This window comes from Enoplosus armatus, chromosome 6 (genome assembly GCF_043641665.1).
Source record: "Enoplosus armatus isolate fEnoArm2 chromosome 6, fEnoArm2.hap1, whole genome shotgun sequence".
Taxonomy (NCBI): Eukaryota; Metazoa; Chordata; class Actinopteri; order Centrarchiformes; family Enoplosidae; genus Enoplosus; species Enoplosus armatus.
In genome coordinates this window covers 17,866,420-17,893,597 of record NC_092185.1, presented here as the reverse complement: position 1 = coordinate 17,893,597, position 27,178 = coordinate 17,866,420, and the positions used below count along the sequence as shown (strand labels likewise).

Below are 27,178 nucleotides of genomic sequence, written 5' to 3'. Positions count from 1 at the left end.
TCCTCCAGCCACCTTGCCAAGGTGATCAGTTGCAGTGTTGGAGGGGACTGGCATTGTGATGAGTGCACTAAACAGTGCAGAGGGAGAGTACAAAAACAGCAGTCCTCTCCTGAATTCACATCCTGTACTTGAGGAAGAACTCAAACAGAATTGGGGATGAGGCGAGGCAAACACATTTGGAACACAAGGGAGGAAAGAAGAAACAAAGAAAAAGACAATGGTCGGCAGCGTTGAATTGATATTAGTCACTTTAGTTTGAATGTGTATCTCTGCCATCTTGCTCTCTCGTTGGAGAATTACAAGTTTTTCCCAGCTTGCTGTGAATCTGCAAAAGATTTTCCTCTCGTTACAAAGACCTGATGTGTCTGGGTCTTTTTTCCCTCTGTGAATGCTGTCTCAAATAACATCTAAATAAGTTTTGCTGCTTATACAACATCATTAGTAAACACTTCCAGTCGTGGACTATGAATAGACCGAAAGCACACAACAGTATATGGAGATAATCATAATGGGGTGTTATCATCCAGCCTCTTAATTGAACTGACCGTTAGTCTTTTGGTGGCATCCACTTCAATCATGCCACGGAGAAGGTTCTGACAGTCTGGAGGGATGAAGTGTGGCATGTGAAACACTCCCAACTTCACCTTCTCTAACAGATTCCTCAGGTTGTCGTCATCAAACGGCAGGGCACCCTGGAGGGACAAAAAGAAAGAAGCAGAGCGTGAGAAAAGGGAAAATAAATTGGGAATGTTGAAGATGTAGAATGTAGGAATGAAAAGATGAGTAGAGAAGAAACAGTTCGCTCTTGTTTAAATGGCAGCATTAGAACAGAAAATAAGCCTTCACCCAATCGAGGGCAGAAAAGAAAAATAAGAGAATATGAATGACTAACAAGGCTCGCCAGAAGAAACAAAACCACATTTTGAGTCTTAATCCTGCACGACTTGAAGAACAGCCGCACTTTCTCAACTTGTTCAACTCTCCAATTAGAGCATTCTGCCCTCAGCCGCGATGCAAAATAAATAATAAACAGCGGTACGCTGAAAACAGGGCTTTTCTAATAATTACCCAGCTTTCTCATTTACCTCGTTCATTTAGCATTCTCTCATCAGAGTCATTTATCAGAGCAAGCTGACACCTCACAGATGTGGCTGTTTGATGAATGACAACCTCTACCAGAAGACAAGATGGAGGGGGAGAGAAAGAGGAAAAGAGAAAGAAAACTGAGAAATGAAGAGAGGTAGACAAAAAAGTGGGGGGAGGGGGGGGGGGGGTTGGCTTGTGTAACAGATGATCTGAGTGCAGCCTAACTGCTGGGGAGTATGCGTGTCTCCCACAATCAGACAAATGGTTATCTCGCAGCCAGACAGCAGGACGAAACGGGAGGAAGACAGTATTCATCTGCAGTCAAACGGCGACGGGGAGAAACTTTTGTTTGGAGCGAGAGAAGTACGGTCACGATGGAGACAGCGGTAAACAACATCAGGTTTACGCAACACAAAAATACAAGGGAGACTGTCCTTAACACAAGAACACACACACACATGAGACAGAAAGAGGTAAAAACAGAGACAAATACACAGGGCCTGTGGCCAAAAGCCGCTCTGTCAGCGTTGGTATTTATTTTGGGCTCTCTTCTTTCAGTTTGGCTGCATGAATTATTCATGGAGCAGGAGAGTGTAGGAACTACAGTACAGCTGTTGATGAAACAAAGCTTCGGGGCTGCATGGCTGGGGAACCACAGACATAATGTAGCTGGAGAATAGACCTGATTATGGATACAGCGTTGTGTGTGGATACAGGATAATGAATAAAAAGATGCCTCTATTCTCTGATCTTCTATTGCGCAAGAGGATCAGCTTGAGGGCATTTTTGCAACATTTTGCTGGTAAGACCTTCTAAATGTTCGGATTTCAAATTTAACTCCCCGAACCCTGAGCAAACCTCGAGTCAGAGTGCAAAGTTGTGAATGTCCTGTCATAAGGCTCACTTGCTTCCTACTGTGCAGCTGGTATGAAGGCTACACATACTGTTGGCTATGAAGGGAAGGCAACGCTTTACGGTTAGATTGTATTATGGCATATTTCTCTGGAGAGTTTTAAACTGTATGTCAGTCCAATCACCATCAGTTAGTAAAGAACAAGCTGACACTCACCACCAACAGGGCAAAGAGAATGACCCCACAGCTCCAGACGTCTGCTTTCCTCCCATCATACTTCTCTCCCTGAGGACAAGAGAGTGTTTGTTAGCGGTTTAGGGCAGAGTGTTGGGGTTGGTTCAAATAAGAGGAAGAACTATGAAAAAGAAGCTGGTGGAGCAGAAACAATATTATGAATCGGTGAAAAATGACTTACCCTGATGACTTCTGGACAGGCGTAGTGCGGAGATCTGTTGGGAAAACAGAAAAAAAGTGCAAACAGTGCATGAATTAAGGAAGTAACATGAAGAAAGAAAAAATAGAGGTTATTTAAGGACTACTGCTGTACTGCGAAGTAAGTCAGGGTTGTACAATCATGACACAACAAACATTAAACAGGCATACACCACTGTATAAAAATGTGAACAGAGGAATTTAGGCAGACAATAAATGTCTCCAGTGAGCATAGATCAAGCATGTGCTTCGAGAGTTTAGACATCCTGAGGGTGTTTGGATGTCCTCCCGCTTGCTCACTCAAGGGCATCCTCTCACAGCAGACAGTGAACAGACCCACTAATCTTTACAGCACCTGGATGGGTTGACAGTAAACCCAATGACTAGATTGACACATCAATATCGTATGAAGATTTATGGAGCTTCCTCGCAACGGCTGCTCCATAAGCCAGTGGCTATGGATGAGCGGAGTGGCTGTGGACTGACTTGCTATTCTATCATATACACTGTGGCACTTTTGCGGAACTTTGTCTTCGCCAGATTGCCAAATTCAGTACCCTGAAGTAAAAAGAAAGGGGTAATAATGCTTCACATCAATCTCAAATCAACCGTTTAATTACAGGATGTTTCTTTGATTTTGGGCAGGGCTCGACTTGTCTACGTGTGACTACATACAGAAAGCAAATCAGGCACCTGACTCCCCAACTCTCTCAGCCTGGCGGTATGTCCTCCATCTCCTTCTCCCGCTCAGTCTTATCTAAAACCAGGACATTTGGCTCTAATGAGAGACTATCTGAAGTCTGTAAACATGGCGCCCATTAGCTCGGCTGTTGTCTTGTGTACTCATGAATACGAGCCCTGGCGACGCGGCTTCCTCTCACTGTCAAAATACTGGCCGATAACAAACACTGCCACCATGTCAACGGGGGAAGTTCAAACACAAGCCTATGCAAATACGGCCTCCCTGATTGCAAGTTTCATAGTGCATTATGCAGATGAGCAAGGAATAAAACAAAAAAAAAAAACAAGCCTGAGATTTGCTCTAGTTATGCCTCAACAACACACGAGCCACAGCTGGAATCAGCATGAATATAAACTAATTATTTCCAGAGGCTTTAGCTGGCAAACACAGGGCGAAGGTAAAGACTGGAATACAAGTGCCTCAGCTTTCTGCTTGAGTTGAATGCTAATTTGTAAATATTAGAACACTAAATCAGTCAACCATATCATCTATAGTATGTACTCACAAGATCTCATCTCTCATCCTTAACTTAACATAATTCTATAGACTATTTTACACATAGCTCATCACATAAAAATGCTGGCCACATACATCACGAAATTTATATCATGATGAAAAAATCCCTTGCTGCTCACACCAGAAGCTCAGATTATTAGACGAAGATGCTGAAGATAAATAGAAAGCTGTAAGAGCTACTTCCCTCTGACCAGAGTGAAAAATGAACAAGTCTTTTGAAGAACAGTTGTGCGTGGGTTGATAACATCAGTCTTTTCTTGCTACTTGCTAAAGCTCATTTACTCTACCTAACACCACTAATATCACATAAATAGAATTCCCAGACAGAAAGGGGACATTTGTCTTTATTCAACAACAACAAAGTGCAGTGCAGTGGGACAAAATGCTGCTGTATGTGGTTTTGCCCGACAGCATAACGACAGAAAATGCATTTGGTTAAGGACCTAAGTTTGTACTCAAGCAGACTGCAGGATGCATGAAAAGCTGTCTTTATCTACACAGAAGGGCCGATCAGTGTCTGCAGTGTGTTTGCAGAGAGATGTCTGGACCAGGAGGACAAAAAAGTATTCACAAGATTACCATGTCCCTCACACAGTATACACTACATTGCACACCGTTTGCAAGGAGAGTATCATGAGCTTAAGAGACACGAGTTCCTATGGAGCAGTGACAGAATGAGCAGTATGGGCCGGCAATATTGAGGAGACACAAAAAGCTGACATGCAGCTCATCTTGATGAAAATCCACCATTTGTGCGTCTCCTCACTGCATTCGCATGCTTTCATCAGTCAAAGCGACAGAACTAAACAAACAGAAAGCATTGTTGAACTTGCAGCTGGGCTCATGAAGACTGAGAGAGAGAGAGAGGTTGTATGTGCGTTCCTGGATCCGTCTTGGTATGTGCCTATCCATGCCTCTGCTCATCCATATGTCTGTATGTCTGCATGTATGTGATCTGAAGCTCTCCCTTCTCCACCTGGGGCGAGTCTCATCTTCACTCAGCTCCATTACCCGTGGCAAATGGAATACATTTGTGTCAGGCTGCACTGCATGGTGAGAAGGGGCCCAGATAAATGCGTTTAATTAAAAACTGTCATATCTACACTTAGAGATGGGACAGTCAGAAGAGCATGAATAATCAATAACGCACACAGGGTATGGCACATTCATACGTATTAGGTTGACGACATAGAGACACACACACACACACACACACACACACACACACTCACACAAACAGAGCAGGATATGGTGATGGGGCTGAGATTGGAGCAACAGAACTTTTCTCCGCTGTGTGTAGGAGTTTGTGTTTTGTGCACCTGTGTCTCCGTAAAGACAGCTCTGTGTTCCCACCTGCAATATGTACCTTTAAAACTTTGTAAATGTGTGTGGGGGACTAAGCAGATGCACTGCACCTGGATGGGATGGCAGAATTGCTCAGAGTGGAAGCAGAATACAATCAAATATAGATACGGTTGGTCTAAAGGATACTGCAAAAAAAGCTGAGCTGTCGCATTCTGTGGCCTTTCTAGGAAAAGGAAACACTCCAATGTGGTCATCACAGCTGCAGAATGACTCAATTGTGCACATTTTACTTGCAGATAGCAATGCACCCTTTTCTCAGTCGGACTGATCTCTACCGATGAGTCATGAGAGCTTAGGCACTGCGCTACTGCTGGAAACCTTATGCAACAGTTTCAACTGCATGCTTGTGTGTGTGTGAACACACATTTAAGCATGTGCGTGCATGTGCATTATAGAGAGGGAGACAGACAGAGACAGACAGAGAGATAACCAAACAAGCAGAGGACAAAGGGTCCTAGAGGTCAGGGATGAACTAAGCCTTGCCAGCACAGTGTGCGCATGCGTGTTTGCCAAATTGCGTGTATGCAAGTGGGTGTAATTTCAGTTGCGGCTGATTTGGAGGTATAATCTGGACAGAATCAGGTCTGAGCTGGGGACAGATGTCACAGGGCCTCTCTATCTCCCAGCCCTGCACGCAGTGTCATGTGTAACCACAGAGCAAAGATTCTCCCCAAGAATCTGCAAAAACAGCCCTAGACCCCTTGGTTTACGTCTAATGGGCTATCCATACCACACAGTGATTTAGATGTCTGTCGTGTTGTTCTCTCTGAGCAGATATTTTCCTGTATCTACAGATGTATCAATCCAAACCAACCCGGACAGACACATCAATATGTGACCCCCTCCATCATTTTATGCTCCAAAATTGATTTTTTTTCCCCCTTGTGTGCCTTGTAAAGCATAATATCCACAGGAAACAAAGAATAAATAAATAAAAACAATGCTGATTTGCTTCACGTTGACATCTCATTTCCAGCGTGAATTTCGGGTAAGAGTGACCCAGTACCTAAAAGTAAACCACCGTTGCTTCTTTTATTGACGAATGTGACCCTGCCCACTGTCACTACACTTCAGGGTTAAATAAAAACACTCCCACAATATGGATGAGCGTACTCGAAAGACTTTGAAAGTGACTTTTCCTGCGAGCGAATTCATTACAATCGTTGTGGGATTGATGGGCCTGGCATGGTCGTGACTGCCAGATCATAAAACTCAGCCTCAGATATGAGGAGACGGAGAGCAGTAATGTGTGGCCATGGCCCTGGCCCTGCTCACAGCCAGATAGCACACTCTGTGAGAGACACCGACCGTCACCGACCCTTAAGAGATCAACACTGCACGATAACGGAGGCTTTGAGGACACGGCACCTAGCAGAGGGCTTGATAGCTCCACTCATCATTTTCTATCATCTCTCCTCTCTCTCTTTTTCATACGGGCAACTCCATGTGCCCTCCAACGATGACCTATTTTTACATTCTCAGAATCATCTAAATTTCAACCGCAGAGGATGTGAGTCACACATTGCATTAGAAAGCATCACAAAGTTTTCTATATTACTTACCCACAGCTGGTTTCCAGTAGACTGTCTCCAACCTGAAGGGAGGCCATGCCGAAGTCTGCTATCCTGATGTTGTTCTTTTCATCTAGCAACAGGTTCTCAGGCTTCAGATCCCTGTGGCTGAAAGATATTGAGACAGAAACATAAAACAGTTAATGAAACATGAAAAGAGCTCCTCATAAGTTGTATAAACTAGTGAAACTGAAGAGAAACGAGAGGTGTGAAGCAAGATCTATCAAACACCTGTGGATCAAGCTTGGATCCACATCCATGCACGCAACTGTGAACAACACAGCATCTTAACCTGTTACTGAGAGCCCTCCTCCTCTCTGCAACACCTCTCTCTTTGATCTGTCCATGCTGAAACTAAGGGGCTCTCACCTCAGCGCTGGGCTGGTACGAGGTGTGACAGCCTCCTGCTGTGTCCTTTTCTCCTTCTGTTTCCTCCCCTCTTCGCCCCTCATCCCCTTCCTCTCATCTCCCAGACAGCCACCAGCAAAGTGCCTGAGCAAAGTGCGTCAAGGGGAGCCAGCCGCAAAGGAGGTGTTCATTAGCTGCCATTCATTACCACTAAACACAGCAAGGGGGATAATATCCAGCGGACATCGTCTCCCTCCTTAAAAGGGACCTCTGAGAGGAAGATCTTAGTCATATCACGTATGCTGTTGCTGTGGCGGAGGTTAAAACCTCGGTTAAAATCTTGATGAGAGACTGTTCAAAAGCATTAGCTACTAAGCGTTAGCTTTGGGTTAGGGTATTACATCATATTGTGATGTTTTGTGATTTCTACCAAGGCTTCTACCATGTATGCATACACATATATATCCATCTTTCTTACATATGTGAATACTTGCTTACCTCCCTGTATGCTTTTTGTAATCAGGGGGAGAGTTATAGTGCCACGGGGCTGTCAGGATGTCATGAACTCAACTTTCATCTTCTCTTTAGGCTAATGATGGAAAGGGGAGAGGAACAATAGCTGGTTGCGTCTGCCTTTGAAGAGTGCCTCATCACAATGGACGTTTAACCTTAGATGACATCAGCTGCTGTACAACTCGTTTCCTGTCCTGAGGGATTAGCTGTCAGTTGGTTTGTTATCACACTGGCAGTCTCTGTGATCTCTGCTATAATTGAAATAAAACACAGATAGCATCTAAAACAGATCTCCCTAGGCTAAAACCTTTATCAATTCCCACCACCATCATTTGGCGGTGATGTCAGGAGCCTGAGAGTTAGTCTTTTAACTAATACCGTCAAAGCACACGAGGAAGGAACAAACATTTATCGAACCGCTAAGGGGCCCCCCATGTGAGACTGTGGTTGTACGAATACATGTACAAGTCTCCTTCTATTCCGCCATGCCAGGAAAGTGCTCTTCATCAACATGCCTGATGGAATAATGCTTAAAAAAATTATGCTTCTCCCGGCAACAAAATGACAGCTGAAAGTTACAAATCACTTGTGACTGGAGTTTAAATATGACAGAAGGTCAAATTGTAACTTTGTAGATACAGGCACCAGAAGAGAGGGCCTGAAGGATGTTAAATAATTTGGTGTGACATCAGTGATGAAAGCAATGGCAACGGCGGCGCTGATAGTGTTTAAGCCAGTGTTCAGACGCTGTTTTCCTATTGACATCATGGGGGAGATAACCTCCTGGTTTTAACCACAGAGTCATAAATATCGAAGTACTCTTGAACTGTCAGCCTCTGACACAAAAAAGCACCCTAAATCATTACCTAAAAGACCCATGAACATGGCATAAACATTGTGTAATCACAGGCCTATCACATGTAAAACACAAAGAGCCAAACCTCAAGAGAAAGAACGCAGCACACAACATCAATGGGACAAATTGCATCTGGATGCTTCATTGGTTGTCAGGACCCTGGTATCAATAATAGGACATTAAACTGCCTCTCTGACACATTAGGCTGCACTTTGCTACTGTAATCTTGCTCACACAGCAGGCCTTGCAGCTGGGATATCGCTGCGTTGCACTCATATGTCATACTGGCAGAGATGCTGTAAAACTAATTCAACAGCTGCAATAACTTGAATGTAACCATGTTTTTTTCTTCGCAGAAATGTGGAAGCTGTGCACCACTAGCTTGCAGGCAAGTCTTGGGGGAGACGCTTTTTACAAAATACTCTAAATGCCACAAGTGCATAGTTTGTTTTGCACAGGTTTTGTACTCTCTGCCCATATGGAACACAGGACAGGAAAGGAACAGAAAAACGAAAGAAAACAAAGGAAGGCCGACTACTGTCATCCATCGCGCTAGCTTATATTGTTACCTATTACATAGTTCTACCTTGATGTGTGGTACAGGCCTCATAGTGCTCTCGATGCCTTTCAGTGTAATTTACAGGGCACATGTGTGTGTCTACAAGCTGTCTGAGCAAGGTTTACGCCCCAGTGGGGCTGTTAGACACGATTCTTGCCATCTAACACCAAGCTCTTAATTGCCTGTGACCATTTACACGTACCATGCTGATATGTTCTGTTTTACAGAAGGCTGTAATGGGTCTTTCCTCTTGGGGCTCACATCCCTATAATATCCCAGACATGTTTATGGTGATGAGCAGCTTTGTAATTAAATACTTAATATACTTTTCCAAACATGAGACATTTTACATGCTCCATGTTTGATATTGCCTCTTGTTAAGCTTGTATTATCGCACCAAGATATGTGGCACTAATTAGCTAAACCAGAACACTTGAAACTAACACTAATGGCTCAAATGCATCTTTTTTGACATATTAACATGCATGGAAGATAGCACACCTGTTTTGCATTTTCATGAAGAACTAAAGCTATCCTGGTACCATTATTGTTAGCTGGAGTGGGGTTTTTAACCATCGTTGAGTTGATATGAAGCCATTTAGCCTCCGGCGCACCTCTGTGTCATCCTCCTCTTTCTATCTTTCCTTTTTTCTCTCAAACTTTTTTAGGCCTCTGTTGACCCAATTAGAGAGAGACCAAGCACATTCACTGAAATGCTTTAGGCTAATATTCTATCGCATTAGCAAAAGAGGACAACATTCTGACTGCTGACTTAGATGTGCTAGGCACAATCATTCATTAGCCAATGGGGTTAATTGTGTATTAAGAGCAATGAGGGAAGTTGTCTTTTTTCACTCTTTTTTTGCTGTCTAATGGAATTGGTCTGTTTTTTGCATTTTTGCTTAAAGCAAGTCGTTGGTGAATGTACTAGTTAATTTATTTTTCTTCTTCAAAGTAGCCAAGTTAAAAATCCATGTACCACATTTGGAACACACTTTGTTCAAGGTACAGATGAAAAAGCAACGCCAGGTGGGTGCAAGTGGGAGCAAGGTACTCAAGTGTGGTCACAGTTACTATTCATCCCTTTTAGAAAGGAAACTCTTTCTTTAACTTATTATAGTTAGATAATGACAAGGAAAGGACTGATTGTTGGTAATGGCCTTCACTACACTGTCCTGACTGTATTAGCATGCACCAGCAAATTCCGTATAGGCTACATCCAATCTCATTGACTATTTATTGTTTGTTTATTTGTTTTCTCACATCGTACCAGCTTTGGTCACATTTCATGATCTTTGTGGTTCACTCGGATAGCTACAGTACAACAGTTAGTGCCTCTTTACACTGGTGCCCTACACATTTCAGTAGTCTCCTCTCATATAATTTGCATTTAAACTGGATTAGAATTGAGATGAAGGCACACACAGCGATTTTTTCAAGATTTGCCTCTCCAGTGACTGGTTACAAGAGCATTCCTTGTGCCATCTGGGGCATTTCTATCTATTCCTATGGGGTTTTGAGCAACACAGGGGAAGTAATGCATTGTTGCATGTAATGCAGTGACTAAAAAGTGGGATTACAATGCTGGCTAGATCTGTAATAAACAAACTATTAGGTTTGTTGTGCCAAATCTGTGTGTGCAACCCAGCGTTCGCTCTTAATCCAGAGGAGTATGACTGGGGAAGATAGGATGAGCAGCGGACCTTCAAGGCAGAATAAACAGACATGCTGTCAGAAAAGCATTGGAGTGAAGGAGTGGCATAGATATTAAAAACCCATAACAACATCAGGCATCTAGTAGAGGCAGCCATGGTGGTGCATAATTTCTCTTAAAATAGTCCATTATGCCAGTTCAAAATTAGAAAGATTACCTATATCTGTTTATCTTTTCTCACCTTTAATCTCCACATAACCTTCACAACCCATTATGTTTCCGTCCGTTTACTTCATTATTAACTTTCCTCATTCAAACAAACTTTCTTACTAAACTGCCCCTTATAACCACCAGCCCATTCCCCCTAAATCAAGCACCATAAACCAACCTACTATTTTTGTTCTTCCTCCTCCAACTCCATTTTCCATACCCATTTTACCCATCCCATTTCCATTTCTCCATTCCACCTACTCTCAACAGCAACTTCCCTCCTCTCACCCAGTTACACCTCAATGCTTTAACTGGAGAGGAAAAAAATGTAAAAGACAAGCAGAGAGAGGGAAAACATATTTCCATTCTGTGTTGTTAGCGGCCATCAGCCGTAATGATGATAAGCTATAAGTACAGGCTTTCTGCAGGGAGGAAGACAGACAGACTGTCATCTGGGGAAACTCTCCTAAGAATGTCAACAAACACAGCCACAAACAGCCACAAGGGCACGGGCGACTATTGATAGAGGGATGGATGTACAGTGGATGGAGGAAGGCAAAAAGGCTAACATGAGCAGCATGCTGTAAAAATTACAATACATAAAAATTACAATAAAATAGAAATACAATAAATAAAAAAAAGATAAGATAAAAAAAGAACTTAACCACTACCTTAATGCTAATGTTAGGAGTTGGGAGCATCGAGGTAAACAGCTGGTGTCACAAATGTTTAGGTCTGGTGCCATTAAACCATTGCAGAAAAAGAGAAAGCAACAAACGCATAAAAACTGGTGGACGGGAACAAACAGTGGAGATTCTGCTACACCGTCTTTACGGATGTACTTCAATATTTTTTGTTACATTACCAATATTGAATTTACTTGGCTTTTGTGGATCACTGGGATAAAATACCTTTATTTGTCAATGATTGAATTCACTAGTTCAGTCAAAAACAGGCATTTCCATCTGGTTATTTTATCTACAAAGAAAATGTACTAAATCACAATATTTATCACAGCAATTTTGCCTACCCTAAAAGTCAGATAAATGTTGATCAAATAAAAGGACCTGTGGCTGGCTTTATTTTCCTCTGTGGAGCTATAAGCAAGTGATGACATGGACAGATGCATGTGGCTGTCTAAGCCCCTGGAAGAGAGGAATAAAGCAGCTAATGACAGAAGGACTGTGGGAGAGAGAGGTGGATGTGGATGATGTGCATGATTATGCCACTGCGTGGGTTTAATGTGACTTCTGGACCAGGTGTTTGTTTGTGCACATGTAGGTGGCGGTAATAATGTGCACATCAGTGTCGGGGATAAAAAGATGTGTGACTGTGTGAATGTGTGTGTCTGTGTGTGTGTGAGAGAGAGCATGTGTGGTGAAGCTACGAGCTTTATGGACAATGTGCACAAGCAATCTCTGCCTGTCTTGGTGGGATCCTTGGAGTCACTTTATGTGACAGATAGTCTTTATCTCTTACCCACACACAGCCACTTTTTATTAAACACACAGACATGGGGTTGTTAGCGGGGTTACAGGGTTAAGTGAAAGACCAGAGTCATTACTAAACAAACAGAATTGGGGTGAGAAAGAGGACAGAGTGTGCTGTGGTCAGGGTGAAATTGTGCCTCTTTTTCTGTGGATGTTTTTTTTCAAGTGTGTTTGCTCATGCCCATGCAAATGTGGGTGAAGCATGTAGCATATGACTGAAATGATTGGGGAGTGATACAGGGGTGACCTTCTATCATGGGTAAAGTCTCACTGCAACTTGAGAAACATTGCTCACATGAGAATAGAAACATTGTGCATTAGGTTTATCACAGGAAATCAGAGCATACAATGCTTTTTATGGTAAGTGTAGTAAAAAGGTAGCCAAATGCGTAGATATTGACAAATGTCATTTAAATGACATTCTCTTATTTTTCTTTCTTATGTTCAAACTTAACCTCTCATCATCTGTTAATATGGTTCAAAAGCTGGGTGGAAAGCACGAGCAGCTTGTCAAGTGTTCAAGGAAAATAAACTTTACTCTTCGTAATCAATCTGTGTCTCTGTTGGGTGTTTGCAGTTATGGCAGACTGCCACATCGACTTCTCTGGAGAGTCTATACTGTGTAGCAGGTGTGTATTTTGTCGAATGTCAAAACTGACAAGATGCAGCCGAAGCTGTTGTTGGGTTTCCCGCTCAGGTAAACGTGGGAGTGAATTACCTGCAATATTATCCTACATCTTCGAAGCATCCACTTTGTTATTGTGACCTTTTGCTCTAGGAGAGTTGTTCCTAGCTGTACTTTTTACATCCCTGCAGAGGGTTTGGAAGAGAAGTTTTCACGAGGATTGATAAAACGTCATAACATTATATGTGGGTTTTGCTCTCATCTCTGTTCTAACTAGTCTGTCAGTCAGTCTGTCCGTGTATCTGAATCATAAGTTTGCAGATCTCGCTTTGGCAGACTTAAGAAATAATATCCAAACACAAGGCAAGTCTTCGTGAGGAGGAAAGAGGGGAATAGTTTGACACTGGATCTATATTAACATACAATGAAGATTTTTCTCTCACTGCCTCAGCATTCATTATAAATATCTTTTTACTGACGATTCCTCTCCCTTGTCTGTTTTTATCCTACCCTTACCTATCTTTGCCTCATCTCCCTCGTCAGCTATTCACTTTGTCCCTTTTCTCCTCCTCCACGTAAAAAGAAAACTCTGTCTAAATCAGAGCGCGATCTGAATCAGGCAGAGGAAACACTGAGTCATAAACAGCCCTCTACGTTCTTTCATTCACATCCAGACTTACATCCATCTGGCTCAAGAGAGATATTTGGGGATAGGACGTGGGCGGAGGGCGGAAGCACGAGGCATTGAGAAGAAGCGAATATGGGAGGTGTGCAGAAAAGGAGGGTTGAAGAGCATGTGTTTACCCCCCTCTGCATGGTGAATCACAGAGAAAAGGCAGCACTTCTAATGGCCTGTGTAGATCCCCTGCGCAGACAAGTAGAAATGGAAGAAATGATTGCAGAAACGCTTTTTTATTGAGGGGATGCTGGGATCTCATTAGTGGGTATGGAAGGGAGGTGAGAAGGTCTGCATCTGTCAGTCTGTTTGCCCCTAATTGAGGTTGGAAGGAGGGCGAATCGGCGCAGCAACACTCCCAAATAATCCTCCTCATGATAAATTTACAAGGCATCATTTTCTAAAGAGTGTTAGTGAGGGGATTTGAGGAGCTAAGACAGAGAGACAGCAGCAAAGTAAAACAGGAAGGGAGAGATAAATCTGCTCGTGAATCTTCTGAAGAGCTGTGATAATCTATGTGTGTGCATGCACTTAATGTCAGTCCCAGATGCTTTCTACTAATTGGCCTAATCTGTTCTCACAGTCAGTTATTTACACAGACTGATAAAAGACTTCTAACTTTCATTCCCTTAGGTAGGACAGTTTTGTTCAATTTCCAGTGGTACAACAGTTATCTTCTGTTTTTTTTTTATTCAAGATGGAATCCATCAACTACCTGTTAGATAGTTCAAACAATAAAACAAACTCAAGCGCACCATCCTCAGATAATCAGCAAAATGTAAAGTAGTTCTGACCCAAGCTCGTCCTGTGTGTAACAGCTCCCACAATAGCTTTATTATTAAATAGCAGCAGCCAAAATGTAATTGCGTCGTCTATAAACTATATTGTGCAAAAATGCAAAGCATATCAAATCACAGACATTTAACTGTACCTAATCATTGCATGAAAAATCAGTTTAATTCTTTCCTTTTAATTGCCTGTGCAACATTATGCAAATCTATCTCCCAGGCATTTACTGTAGTATTCAACACCAGGTTCCAGGGAATATTATATCATAATAACATGTTTTTCAACGGCTTGGTTTTCCCCTTCATCATCAGCAGGAAGCTGTTCAGGAAACTTTCGAGTATAGTAGAGTGTGCACAGAAGAGCAGGAAAGCCTCTCTCTCTCTCCAGCACTCTAAGCCACAATAGCCTTGGCGCAAAAGTTATGATGGAATCACATAAATTATTATCATGGGTCGACTGGCTGGGTAGCAGTCGGAGCAATTGTAGTTGTAAGGTTTTATGGTGATATGTTAATGTTTGTAATCTGAGGCCCCTGCCTGTGAATATTATAGTGGTGTGAGCAGCAAGGACACAAACTAATGGCAATGTTTTAATTGTTGGTGACCTCCAAATTCTTATAAAAAATGCAAGTAAATTTGCACCCTTGATCTGGTCTTCTCTACCAGAAAAAAAGTAGTTGCAGATCTGACTTGTGAAAAATCTGCCTGCTTTAAACATTTTATACACCAGCTGTAAAGTAAAAGAAGGGGGTACAATAAACACAATGACTAGTAACTGAATAGGAAATACAACAGCATTAAAATAGGATTGAGAGAATAAAGCGGTATAGTATATGGTATGTGATTACTAATTAGTTGACTGCAGTTCTGCCCCCCCACCCCCCCCCCCCACCCCTTCTGCAAAATCGCCTGAGATTAACTTGTGACCAAGGTAAAAATAAATACACTTGATGAGGACAAAATGTAAAGCAAAGTCATACACTCTCTGGAGAGGAACAAAAAAAAGCCTCACTCTCTGCTTTAGTATCACAAATGGATACGTACAACACACACGTTACACGCGAACAAGAAACACACAAACACATTAGCGTTCCAAATCAGTCCCTGCTGACATGTTTGACTTCTTTAGTACAAAAGATTGCCTCTAGTCTAAGAGCTATGAACAGTTAGATTACCCCTTGAAGCCAAACACAATGTGTCACATTAGTAACTATACCTGGAAGCATATTTCAACAAATATAATAATATTTCAACGCTGAGCAGAGCCCAGTAAAGAAATGTACTGTGCACTAACAAAAGAGTCACTTCTGCTCAGCTCTAACAATGATACCTGAGCACTATTATCTGGAAAAGAAGTGGACCATCTGTATTCCAATCTGCCCAAACCATAAAGAGAGATGTGTAGATATATTCATATATATTGAAAGATCTATCTATCTACAATATGTCATGCAAAAGCCTAAACAATGTTGTGCTGCAAAGCTACAAAGCAACCTATTAGCTCCTTATGAGAAATATAGCTCGTACTGTGTGTTGTCACTTATATTCTTAGATGTGAGGCGATATGTGTCTGTGTATGTGACTCTTTCTATTATACAACCATGCTCAGCTGTTTAAGCTAGATGTTAAAGGAGGAGATAAAAACACTTTCATAACAAGCAATATCAAGTTTTCTCAGTTCTGTAATCTCCATACCGAATCATTGGTTTGAAAACTAAACAGCACTCCAAAGCCATGAATAACCTGATTGAAATTTAGATTGTAGATTCACTTCAGGAAGAATTGGTATCTTTTTTTAGAATTCAATATTTGGGAACTATTATTTGTTCAATGTTGTATGACAACCAAATTTACTTTGTTACACCTCCTGGGTATTTTTCATTGGTTGTTTTATCTTTTTAAATGTATGTGATGGTTCTATGCAGACAGTGAATGTGGTGTTTAAGTACCTCCGATATTTTTGTGAAACCTATGATGGCGCGGTGAACTTGTCTTAATGTAAAGTGTGACTCCGTACCAGAACCAGAACGTGTACTGCACTGTGAGTCCACTTTATTGTACTACAAAAATATAAGAGTAAATGTAGACGCGATTCCATTTCATATATTAGGTATGTTTTTGTCTGCATGTAGATCTAACATACTATTGTAATTTCTTAAATCAAATTATGTGTTTGCTTTTTATACTTTAATGTACCTTTATCAATGCATGGTAACATCTAAATATCGCCTTCCTTTATTTGTGTCAAATTATATTTGTTTTCCAAATGTCGTAAAGCAAGGACCAGCATCTATGCATAGCATCAATAGAGGATAGGTGGGATTGCTTCATTCAGTATAATCCAACCATTCCCAACATATACATTACGAGCTGCTAAAACAAGTCATTTTGCATGTGGATCATTTCACTTACCATATGGAATGACTGTGGCAAAAATCCAGAGCAGACATGATCTGTCTGAAGAATTTCCGGGCCTCTTTAGGTGTTAACCTGCCTTTCTTCACCAAGTAATCAAACAGCTCACCACCAGACACATGTTCTAGCACAAGGTACCTGAGAGAAATAGAGAAAGGGGAAATCAGTCCAAGAAATAAAGATAAAACAAGGTGAAGAACAGCAGGACAAAAACTCTCACACACACATATAGAAAAGAAAGATTTCACTTGTAGGGACATGAACAAATACTTGTTTTCTCCACTGAGCCCCCTGAAAGGGCCCTGAAGAAATGGAAAAAGCTCCTGACCTCAGAGGTCTGTAAGAACTGAAGCAATGTGGAGAAGATAGTTCCTTCACAGCCATTCTACACAGACAAAATGCCCAAAATGCCCATGATCTGATCTCCCCAAAGTCATATCATGTTGACTGTTTATTTTTCATTTTGTCATCTGTAAGCTGTCCCCACAGTCAGAGAGTGAAGTGTGTCAACAGTATATTACGATATATGTGAAGGGTTCTGATATACTCCACATTCTGACCTCTAATGGGAGGCATCGGAGGGATGATATAGTTGCATTACACAATGAAAAGATGGAAAAGTTGTGGGAGAAGCTCGTAGACATCAGGGATTTAGGAGTTTGTGAATTCTGCTAAGGTATAGACGCTGTGAGCTTGTGTGACAGTCTTTGTCCCAGCACTCGGTAAATCAAGCGATAGGGAGATACTGGAAAATCCTCTAAGGTTCCTTGCTGTACATATACTTCTGTTGTAATTTCTTTCTTCTTTTACCTTCCACAGACATGCATATACACACTATCAGTCAGGGAGATAGTCTGTCTGTTCTGGGGCTCCAAGGGGACAGGCAGGAGATGAATCACTGCTGACCCAGACCTAAAGCTGCTTCTGTGGGCCGAAAGCCAGCAGGGCCCTGCCCCTGTTCCGGACTGGCCTGCTCGTATATCCTGTGCTGAAACTCCCTCCATCTTCACTTGGACAAATTGAAACCCAGACAGGCGGTGAAATACTCTCTTTCTTCTCTCTCCCTCCCTCTCCCTCTCTCTCTGCCTGCTGTGCGTCTACATGCAACTCTTCATTTTTATTGATTACACTATAGTGTTGCAAAGTGTGTGCTCACTAAACAACCCTAAACCCTCAAAGCCAAAGAACGTTGGCTGTGGCAAAACCTCAATAGCTCACAACCAGACCATAGTAGGTAAGCACACATTGATACATTTACAAAAACATGAACATACACATATTTGAATTGCACGAACAGAATGAACTCAGTTTCATATAATCTTTCACCATGGTTTAAATTCCACCAAATACTGTTGTTTGTTCTGTTATTTGTTTTATAATTGTAGCATTTTAAAGGGGCACCCCTCTCTCACGATCAGTTCGCTTTTCATCTGTAGTACTACTCTGCCAATTATTCAAATATTTTATGTGGCTCTGGGGGGAGCTTTCTAAAAAAAGAAAACTAGTTATGTCAGTTATCTCAATTTAGAGACTACAAGTGGAAAATCTGTGTTAAAAAGCAGGGCTGAACTAAGTGGGCTTTTACCAGGCTGGGTTGGTCTAATAAAGAGAGGCTAGGATCCAGCATGTTTACAGCTTGACCCACACTTGGGTCAGGATATCTTATGCTGCACAGATTTTGATTCATCCTTTTTTAATCCGTTTTTTGCAAGTACCCCAATTTAATAGAAGTGCCATACTAAATCACTGTAGTACCACTTAAAATGAACTGCTATATACTTTGCTCTTGCATTGCTTCTAAGATTCTTTTAATGATTCACTGTTAATACTGTACAGTACCGTAACAGCTTTGGCCTCATTGTTTCCCATTGGTAGCTTGGCAAGCTTTAAAAGAACTTGTCTTGCATGTGTTACAATTAATCATTTTGTTACCTTTCCAGCACTGCAGCAAAAATCTGAAATAAAACAGCTCATAGCAACACTCTTACAAATCAAGTGCACTCATATGCATTATGGTCTCTCAGACTATTGAGCATTTTTTCAGCAACCATTTTTCATTCTCAAAAGCATAATTTATATCAACATCATGATGTGATCATTCATTCATTTCAAGCAATGAAATATCCATAAATAAAATATTGGTGGGCTATGTATCAAACTCCTTCCACTTCTCCCTCACCTCTTGTACACACACACACACACACACACACACACACACACACACACACACACACACACCACACCAGTTTAAAAGCCAGCAGCATAATAAATCTTAAAAGCTCTGGGACAGCAAGCTCATAACACCCTGTATGTTTAACAATTATTGCCTTTCAAGTGAAATATCAATTTTAAAATGACACCAGTGATGTGAAGAGTGTCCTCGAGTCACTGGTGGTACAAATGTAAAGCAGTTCGTCTTCTGTGACGCTGCCAGTGACCAACTGTCAAAAGTGATGAAGCAATGGGCACAAAATGTGATTTTAATAATCCAATTATAGGATGAATCACAATATTCTGCTATTCCTATCATCTTAAAGGATGACATGTACAGTACTGCATGTCCAATCCCATTTGGCCTGTAACCTCAAGATGAGAACTAATTCAATTTAGTTGACAAACACTCCTCTGTAGATCTAGAGGGCTCCTATAAACTACTGATGGGCTTGTCACACACCACTGTTAAAGTTAGCAAATAGATTTATGTGTGTGCCTGCACGAGCATGTGTGTGTGTGTGCAGCCGCTGCAGCAGACTAATGCGGCTGCCACTCTCCGCGGCTAATGTTTCTTAATGCAATGGTGTTGCCTCTGATAAGCGTGTCATGGTGTTTACATTACGGAGACTTCCTCCCCCCTATTAGCAGTCCCCTAGCGTGCCCGACCAAATTAAATGCTTCATGCCAATACTAATGGAGCCTCCGCCCCTCCAAGGCTATCATTGTTGCTCTCCGATCATAATACACCAATCAAAACTGCTCTGCGGGCTAATCCAATCTTCTGGCACCCAAAAGGGCCCTCAGTAATAGATAGTAATGATATTTGTGAGCCACTAAAGTTTTTAATACAAACTTACAAACATTTAGTGTGTGCAGTATATTTTTGATTCAGTATGTTTTACATAAATCAGAACTGGACCACAATTCACTGGTGATACTTACAAGTATTTTTTATTTTCGTAGACGTCATGTAGCTTTAAAACATGCGGGTGTTCTATGAGCTTCAGAATAGCTATTTCTCGTTCCACCTGTATGAGAGAGGGATAGACAGGGAAAGAGGGAGAAGGGAGGGAGGGGGGAGATTTGATTAGTGTAACATCAACAGAGTTAAGTTCCTAAATTCCTAAAGGCACTCTAGGACCAATTGTCCTAATCTGCCCTCTTAAACTGCAACTTTCCTCTCACTGCTGCCAAAACTGAAGTACTCAGGAGACAAACCAACTGACCCCAAAATAGCCTGTGATGAGTTCTTACCAATCGTTTTTCTGAGGTTACCTGTGAAGGTCACTGTTGAAGAGACAAATCTGAGAGGCAGCAATCTGTAATAACACTTCACACAACCAGCACAAGGGCTTAAGAAGAATAAGTAAACCAATAAAAGGAGCTGACTGGCACTTTCTGCTGGCAGAAAGGACAAGAGATAAGCTTTGACCACACTCTGGTTGGCATCCAGGCCAGCAAGCACTGCTATCTCAGGTGGAAAATATGGTTTGCTTCAAAAACTGAAGGAAAACAGGCTGCGTTTGTCTTATCTTACAAAAACTGTGTCCTCTCCTCTCTCACAAAACAAGCCTTGCTGAATACTTTGCAATCACATTTCGTAATCCGGTGGTTTGCTTGAGGTGAACATAAATCAGCTTGGTTAGATAAGAAACATGAAGTAGAATAACCTGTCACAGTCAGACATCCCACATTTGAACATTTCTGTCCACTAAGAGTACAGCCTGTGGGTGAAATGGGGTCAAAATGTCCACTCAGGTACATCAACTGTAGTCAGTTCGAGACAGTGGCTGTACATATAAACACAACAAGCAGACGGCTGAGTTCACACAAGTCTCTAAGTTCTTTTTGCTTACAGAGCTGCTGAGAGACATATATAGCCTACTGCGAGACCGGTGAGAGTTGAATTCCACCGAAATCGAGCAGATCAGTTTGGATTTGTGTCAGCATCTCCCGGACGTGGTAGTCAGCATGTACAGCTGCCACTGAAAATCAGCATGGGACCTACTTCGACAGAAGCCACCACTAATCTTCAGCCCCCTGTGCTCCTCTCCTGCTCTGCTTGCGGTTATCTGCTCATCCCCCTCCACCTCTCTTGTCCATCTTCTCCTCCTCCCTCTGTGTGTCTAGCTTTGACTGACAATGATGGGGATGAAAGGACAGTGGGAGTTAAAGGCTCCTCTGCCTCATCTCAATCTCATCAAAGTCAATTTCACTTTGTCACTTGCCTGTGACAGCCTTCACGCTGCTTTAATGTCACACTCATTGTGGCTTTGCCTTATGAACACTCAACTGAAATAAAGTCAAAAGCTCTGATCTGCCAGCTAACTATGTTTATTGTTAAACTCCCACAAAGCTGTTTGCTTGACGGGGCATAAAATCAAGTTCCTGCCCCTTAATTATGCTCTGAGGTAGGTATTGTACCCTCTCTCGACACACTTTTGATGATTATTCTGCCCAAACAGCAGTGTCCCCATCTCCAATCCTTATCAAGAGCAACATGTCGAAAAGTGTATGATAAAAACCTGCTGAATTGGCCTATATTCAGTCACTGAAGAGAAAAATGCAATGCAGTGCAACTGGTGTTGAAGCTGTGGCCAAGAAAGAGTCATGGGAGAATATAAAGCTAATAAAGCTAGGCACACAGCTTGTCTAAAAGGGTAAAGTGGTAAATGCATAATTAACATTAGCATGGAGTGTCAGTGGGAGTAACGGCTAGGCTAATCAGGGCTAATCCAGAGACTAATGAGCGCTACACCATGCCACTTTCTCACCTGAGGCTAAGGTGTGTTGTTAAGAATGGGCCCATTGTGGCTAGCTAGCTAGCTGGCAGCAGGGCTCCCTGCAGAGAGACTAATGCTACCCAGGACTCAGGAAGAGATGAGCTGTCGAAATGCTACAGAGCCAGCAGCTGGCTTCCTAAGCTTCCTCTAAACGCCTCCTTTTAGTTAATTGAAATAAGAGAAATGAGGCTTAATGTGAAGACTTAACCGTACAACTGCCTGCTTATTGCAAGATTAGCTGTTGATTAACACACTAATGTAAATCTGTGGAGCAACCCTTGCTCTTTCTAGCAGTACAACAGTTTCATTAAATAGCCTACAATTATCAGTCAAAAGAAATGATCGGACAAACACATGTACACCTCACTTGCATGGATTATTAATGCATGCATAACACAAAGAAAGGTAGGGGAATATAAACAACAACATTTATACACACACTCAGTGACCAACTGTTTTCTCACTCCTAACCAAAGCCTCAAACACACACACCCAACACCTCCACAACTTCATGCCAGTATAAATGCCAGGTGGCCATCCTTTCTCTTGGCCTGGCTCCTGTACATGGCTCCACACTCTCTCATTAAGTTTCACATCTGTGAGCGTGGACAGTTCTCTCCATATCTCCATGGCACTTCATTAAGCCTTTATTAGCAGTCGCTTGGACACCGTTCACCGAGACACACACACACACACACACACACACACACACACACACACACACACACACACACACACACATACACATAAGCACATGGACAGATGGACAGGTGGTCAGATGAACACACACCTTCTCTTCATTTTCTTTCTTGTTTCTCGAAAACCACACAAGTTTTACTAGAGGAAGAGAAGGTCGAAAAAAGCATCTCATCGGAAACAAGAGGTCGGACGAGAGCGCAAGACTGACACTAATCCAAATTGGCTATTTGACTGGGGAGATAATTTGTCTTCTACAGTACGGTGGTTATCGTTGTGGAGTGGACATCATTAGCAGAAGACGTCAGAACAGGAGCCTGTTGGTGGACGGGCTAATTGGCAATGCTTTGACCCACACGGTTTCCTATCAGTGTCATATCCTGCCACACTAAATGGATCAATAGGTTGGCACTGCGGTTAAGGTGTTAACCACAACTAAGATGGTTGAAGCTGTGTGATTGATGATAAAACATGACGTCCTACTGCCAGGCTCCAAGAAACTGCATTCTGTTCCTCCAAATTAAAAGCTAGAGCACCGTTTTCTTCACCCTGGAATTTAATTTTGATGTTGTTGTGTTTGAAAGTACGCCTAATGTGATTTATTACTTGTAATTATGGTGTAATTTGCAGGTGCAGATGGTATTTTATAATACAAAAGTGGAACAAGCCTTGGTGCTAGAGAGGGGGACTGGGAAGATTGGGCCTAAACAGTCACTGGTGCTCACATTTGTCACTCCAAATTCAGGGGATGAGAGCCAGTTTAGCATAGCTCCATCAGCTCGCTATTGATTCTTTAAATTACAGCCCTGCATCTGAATGGCTGAATGGACGAGCAAACAAATGACTGGCGACATCAATAGTTTCATCACCATGGCTAAGAGTCCGGTGATAGAGGACAGAGGATCCAAGACAGCCAGGCAACAACAAAAGATGCAAAAAGATTAGATTCATGTCACAATGTCACTGAGCGACTGAACAGAGAAACCAGCCCAAAATCTCAGAGGGGAAAATATTGGATCACAGGCTCTGTCATCTCTCACTCTCCACTTATTGCATCTAGCGCTCTTTCTCTCGCCTCTCTTTCTCTCTCGCCTCTCTCTCTCTCTCTCTCTCTCTCTCTCTCTCTCTCGCTCACAGAAGGAAAACACAGACATTTCTGTCACCTCCCCCAGGCGAGCGAGTGAATGGTCCCTTGATACTGAGATCTGAGTATCAAAGTCAACAGGGCAGCCATGTGTGTCAGATAAAAAAAAAAAACGGGGGTGGCTATATGCTAACATGGGAGCCACTGTGCATGCAAGAGCTGTTGGCCGGATAGAAAAAGAAAAGAGAGACAGAGGAATGAAGCATTAGCCATGTAATTCTCTGCAATGGAGAAGACTAAAAGAGAAGTGTAGTGGAGACAGACAGAAAGAGAGCACAGTGGCAGTGCCAGCTCGTGCCCCCCTGAGTCTTGCAGCCTCTTTTGTCGCTAATTAACACAACACGGGGAAAAGATAACCTTTTTAGCAGCGCCATGCACCAAACAGCCCACAGAGAGTGAAATGATAACAGGTAAGGTGATGAGGCGGCAATGTGAGGAGCTAAAAGCATCTGACAGTCAAGGTAATGAGACACCACTCCACCTACGTGGTTTTGCCTCATCTGACGGACAAAATATCTAGGGCAGTTGACAACAGTGAGTTTATTTGTACCACAATGCTAGATCTTCCAAAAGCTTTCGATATAGTGAATCACAACATTTTAAATTCCTGAAATATGGTTTTATGACTTGCCGTATTCATAGTTAAATAATCATATTTCCAAAAGAAGACTATTTGTTAGTATAAATGGTTGCCATTCTGACATGTAAGACATTATGTGGACAAACACTCTCTTCATCCCCCTTATCATTCTTTAGCTTGTCCTTACTTTTCATACAATAACATTATATTATATATACATATATATATTATATTTTCTACAACACTTCATAAAATGTTCTTCCTCCAAAACCATTTTGTTAGAATCGTAAGCCAGTGAAACCCTTGCTCCCCATCAGCTTTATTTCAGAAACTTCAGCTTTTCACAATTGATTATATTACTGTTTTCCATCATCTTCCTCACCATTGTACTAGCAGAGGTCAACTTTGAATAAGATACGGTGGTCTAAACTTAAGTTTTTCTCATTTGGTAAAATTACATCTTCTGAAAAGTTTTCTTTTCTCTGTCATCATTTTTATCTTTGACATTGTGAATTTCTTCATGTTCCTTCCGTTAATTGTATCTCATTTGTTTCATTTTAGCTTTAAAAAAAGCTTTTTTTTTAGCAAAAAAAAAGAATAGAATTGCGTAGGAGATAAATAGATCAGATGACATATGGGCGACGGAGAGGTAAGGTATGGATGGGGTAATGGCTGGAGAGAAGGGGACGTGGGTCCAACTGTCAGTGAGCAGAAGGGGAGGAGACAGCACAGCTTGGCCACTGGCTTACAGACAAAACCAGTCAGCTTGTCATCCATTCATACTTGTGACATGTGGACACATTAACGCATGATGCACACACACACACCACTGATCACGGCAAGCCATGAGCCACCTCCATCCATCCATATGTCGGTCAGTGAGCCAGTAGGGCAGAATCAGTGTTTTCTGCCAGGAACAGAGGGTAGCCAAGCTGGTGTGTATGCATGCATGTGTGTATAGTTGTGTACGTGCTTACACATGCATGTAAATGGTAAGGCGTTTAGTGGCTGTAGAGTGCTGTATGTCAGTCTTTGTAAGCAGGAGGTATCAGTTTCAAGGGCAAACACACACACACACACACACACACACAGTCTACTTATTACACTCTGGTAGAAAAACATTGGTCACAAAGAGCCAAGTCTGTCCCAAGGTGTGTGTTCATGTGCTCTTCCTCTACTTGGTGTGCAGGGCATGGCCACTCCCTTCAAGATGATATTAACATGTGTTCCTGGGAGAACCTTCTTATCCAAAATTGGTTCATAAATTGACTGAGACAGGCTCGGGGCGGTGGATTTTCCAGTATTTGGTGAGGGAGTGTGTGCGTTAGGTAGTTGTGTTATCTCCCACTACCGAGCCAAGTCTCCACTGAGAGCAAAACAAATAAAATCATATTTGTATGATTTTATTCAAGTCAAAGTCATTGAACTAAAAAAAAAAGGGGAATCTCTCTTACTTTCATTTTTCTTGTTTCCCTCCACCCTGTGGACCTCACAAATACACAAACGCATGTGCACACATGTAAACACACGTGGAAACAGTGAGTGCAGCAGGTTTTTCTGATAATCACTGTATCAGTCATCCTTTGTGAAGAGGAGGTAAATTCCCTACACGGGGGAGTTTGATCAATGCCAGAGACATGTAAATCGATGTGGACATAGTCTCTGCTAGCGCTAGTCCTTAAGCTTTATCCATCTCCCACCCTTTCAAATCTTACTCATTATCCCTTCCCACCCAAGACCAATTCTGACACCTCTTCTCCTCTTCCTCCTTCTCTCCTATCCTTCATTTATTCTGTTTCTCTAATCATGTCTGTGATGTATGCCTGTGCTGCTGACAGATCCATCAGGCTGTCATTTAGACCAGTGGCAGGCCACATCATTTCACACTAACAGACATGTCCCTGGATAACCTTGGTCGTAATAGAGTCTAATGGCAGAGGTCCTCCACACCCTGGGGTCAAAGTGTATAATCATGAACCTCTTCAGATCTACTGCATGGGCTGATGGGTGGGATGGAGTGGGACGGGCTGGTGGAGAGGGTAAAAGGTGTGTGTTTGTGTGTGTAAGAATACGTGAATGGCCGAGCATGTGTTTGTACAAAAACCATCTGCAGGATGAGTGATTTATCAGTGACGGGCAGGCAGTGGATCCCTTTGGCAGCCATGTTTTTGTGTCGGTCGTCTGAAGTGTCTTTTCGTCAACTCACACATTCCGTCACTCGCTCTACAAGCGAGGGATGTTTCATATGAGAAGATTGCTGAGGTGACCTTGGATTGTGTGGAGATGTGAAATGTGGATTAATGAACTGGTTTTCACAGACAGGAAAGAGAGCGCAGAACAGAATGTAATGATTAGATCTGAAGGTCATCTATATCAGTTATAAGAGTGTAAATCTAATAACCTACAGTCGCCTATATTTGCATGTGAGGTAGATGGAATTATTTCTGAAGTACGGCACAGGAGGATAAAATTGGATCCTCTGAGGATTCTGGAGAAATTTGTATTAAATGCCATCTTTTCCTTTTCTGCTGCCAACTTTAAATTAAAATACCGATGATGTAAATGTGGGTGATTAAAATGCTGCTGTCTATTTGACTGTCTTACTGTATAATTCCAGAGCACTCCTTTACAAAAAACACTTTAAAAATAACAAAATTAAAGAAATAACTAAAGAATTTGTGCATTTTGAAAAACGTTCATTTATAGAAAACATGATGTGATTTTGGCATGTAAAGTGGACACAAACTACAGTAAAGTAAGGTTCTGTTACAAGATGTAAATGAATCAAAAAATTAAACCAATGGACATTCAATTAATTGCTCAGAATAGAAGAAATGTGACCTGACTATACAATACAACACAAGCAAACCTATTTGAACACTGGTGCTGGTTTTGATAAATGCAAAGTTATGTGAAAACAACCTAAACACAGACAGTGAGTATTGAATGAGTAATGAAGATTATTTAGTGCAATAATTAAGGGGGATAGTGGTGATGAGCTAACAGTGATTCACTCACTCAACTAATTATCTCTACATATGAATACATGGCCTATTCGTTGA

At 41.9% G+C, this 27,178-nt stretch overlaps 1 protein-coding gene across 1 annotated transcript in view; it reads right to left on the bottom strand.

Annotated features, from left to right (window-relative positions):
* Window positions 1–27,178, bottom strand: part of brsk2a (BR serine/threonine kinase 2a) — a 152,135-nt gene that overhangs the window by 23,921 nt on the left and 101,036 nt on the right. The window contains exons 3-8 of the mRNA XM_070906877.1: window positions 19,856–19,941; window positions 16,697–16,837; window positions 6,557–6,673; window positions 2,355–2,388; window positions 2,156–2,224; window positions 546–692 (exon numbers count right to left, since the gene is read on the bottom strand). Of these exons, the coding sequence (XP_070762978.1) occupies window positions 546–692; window positions 2,156–2,224; window positions 2,355–2,388; window positions 6,557–6,673; window positions 16,697–16,837; window positions 19,856–19,941 (594 nt within the window). The remainder of the gene's footprint in view (window positions 1–545; window positions 693–2,155; window positions 2,225–2,354; window positions 2,389–6,556; window positions 6,674–16,696; window positions 16,838–19,855; window positions 19,942–27,178) is intronic.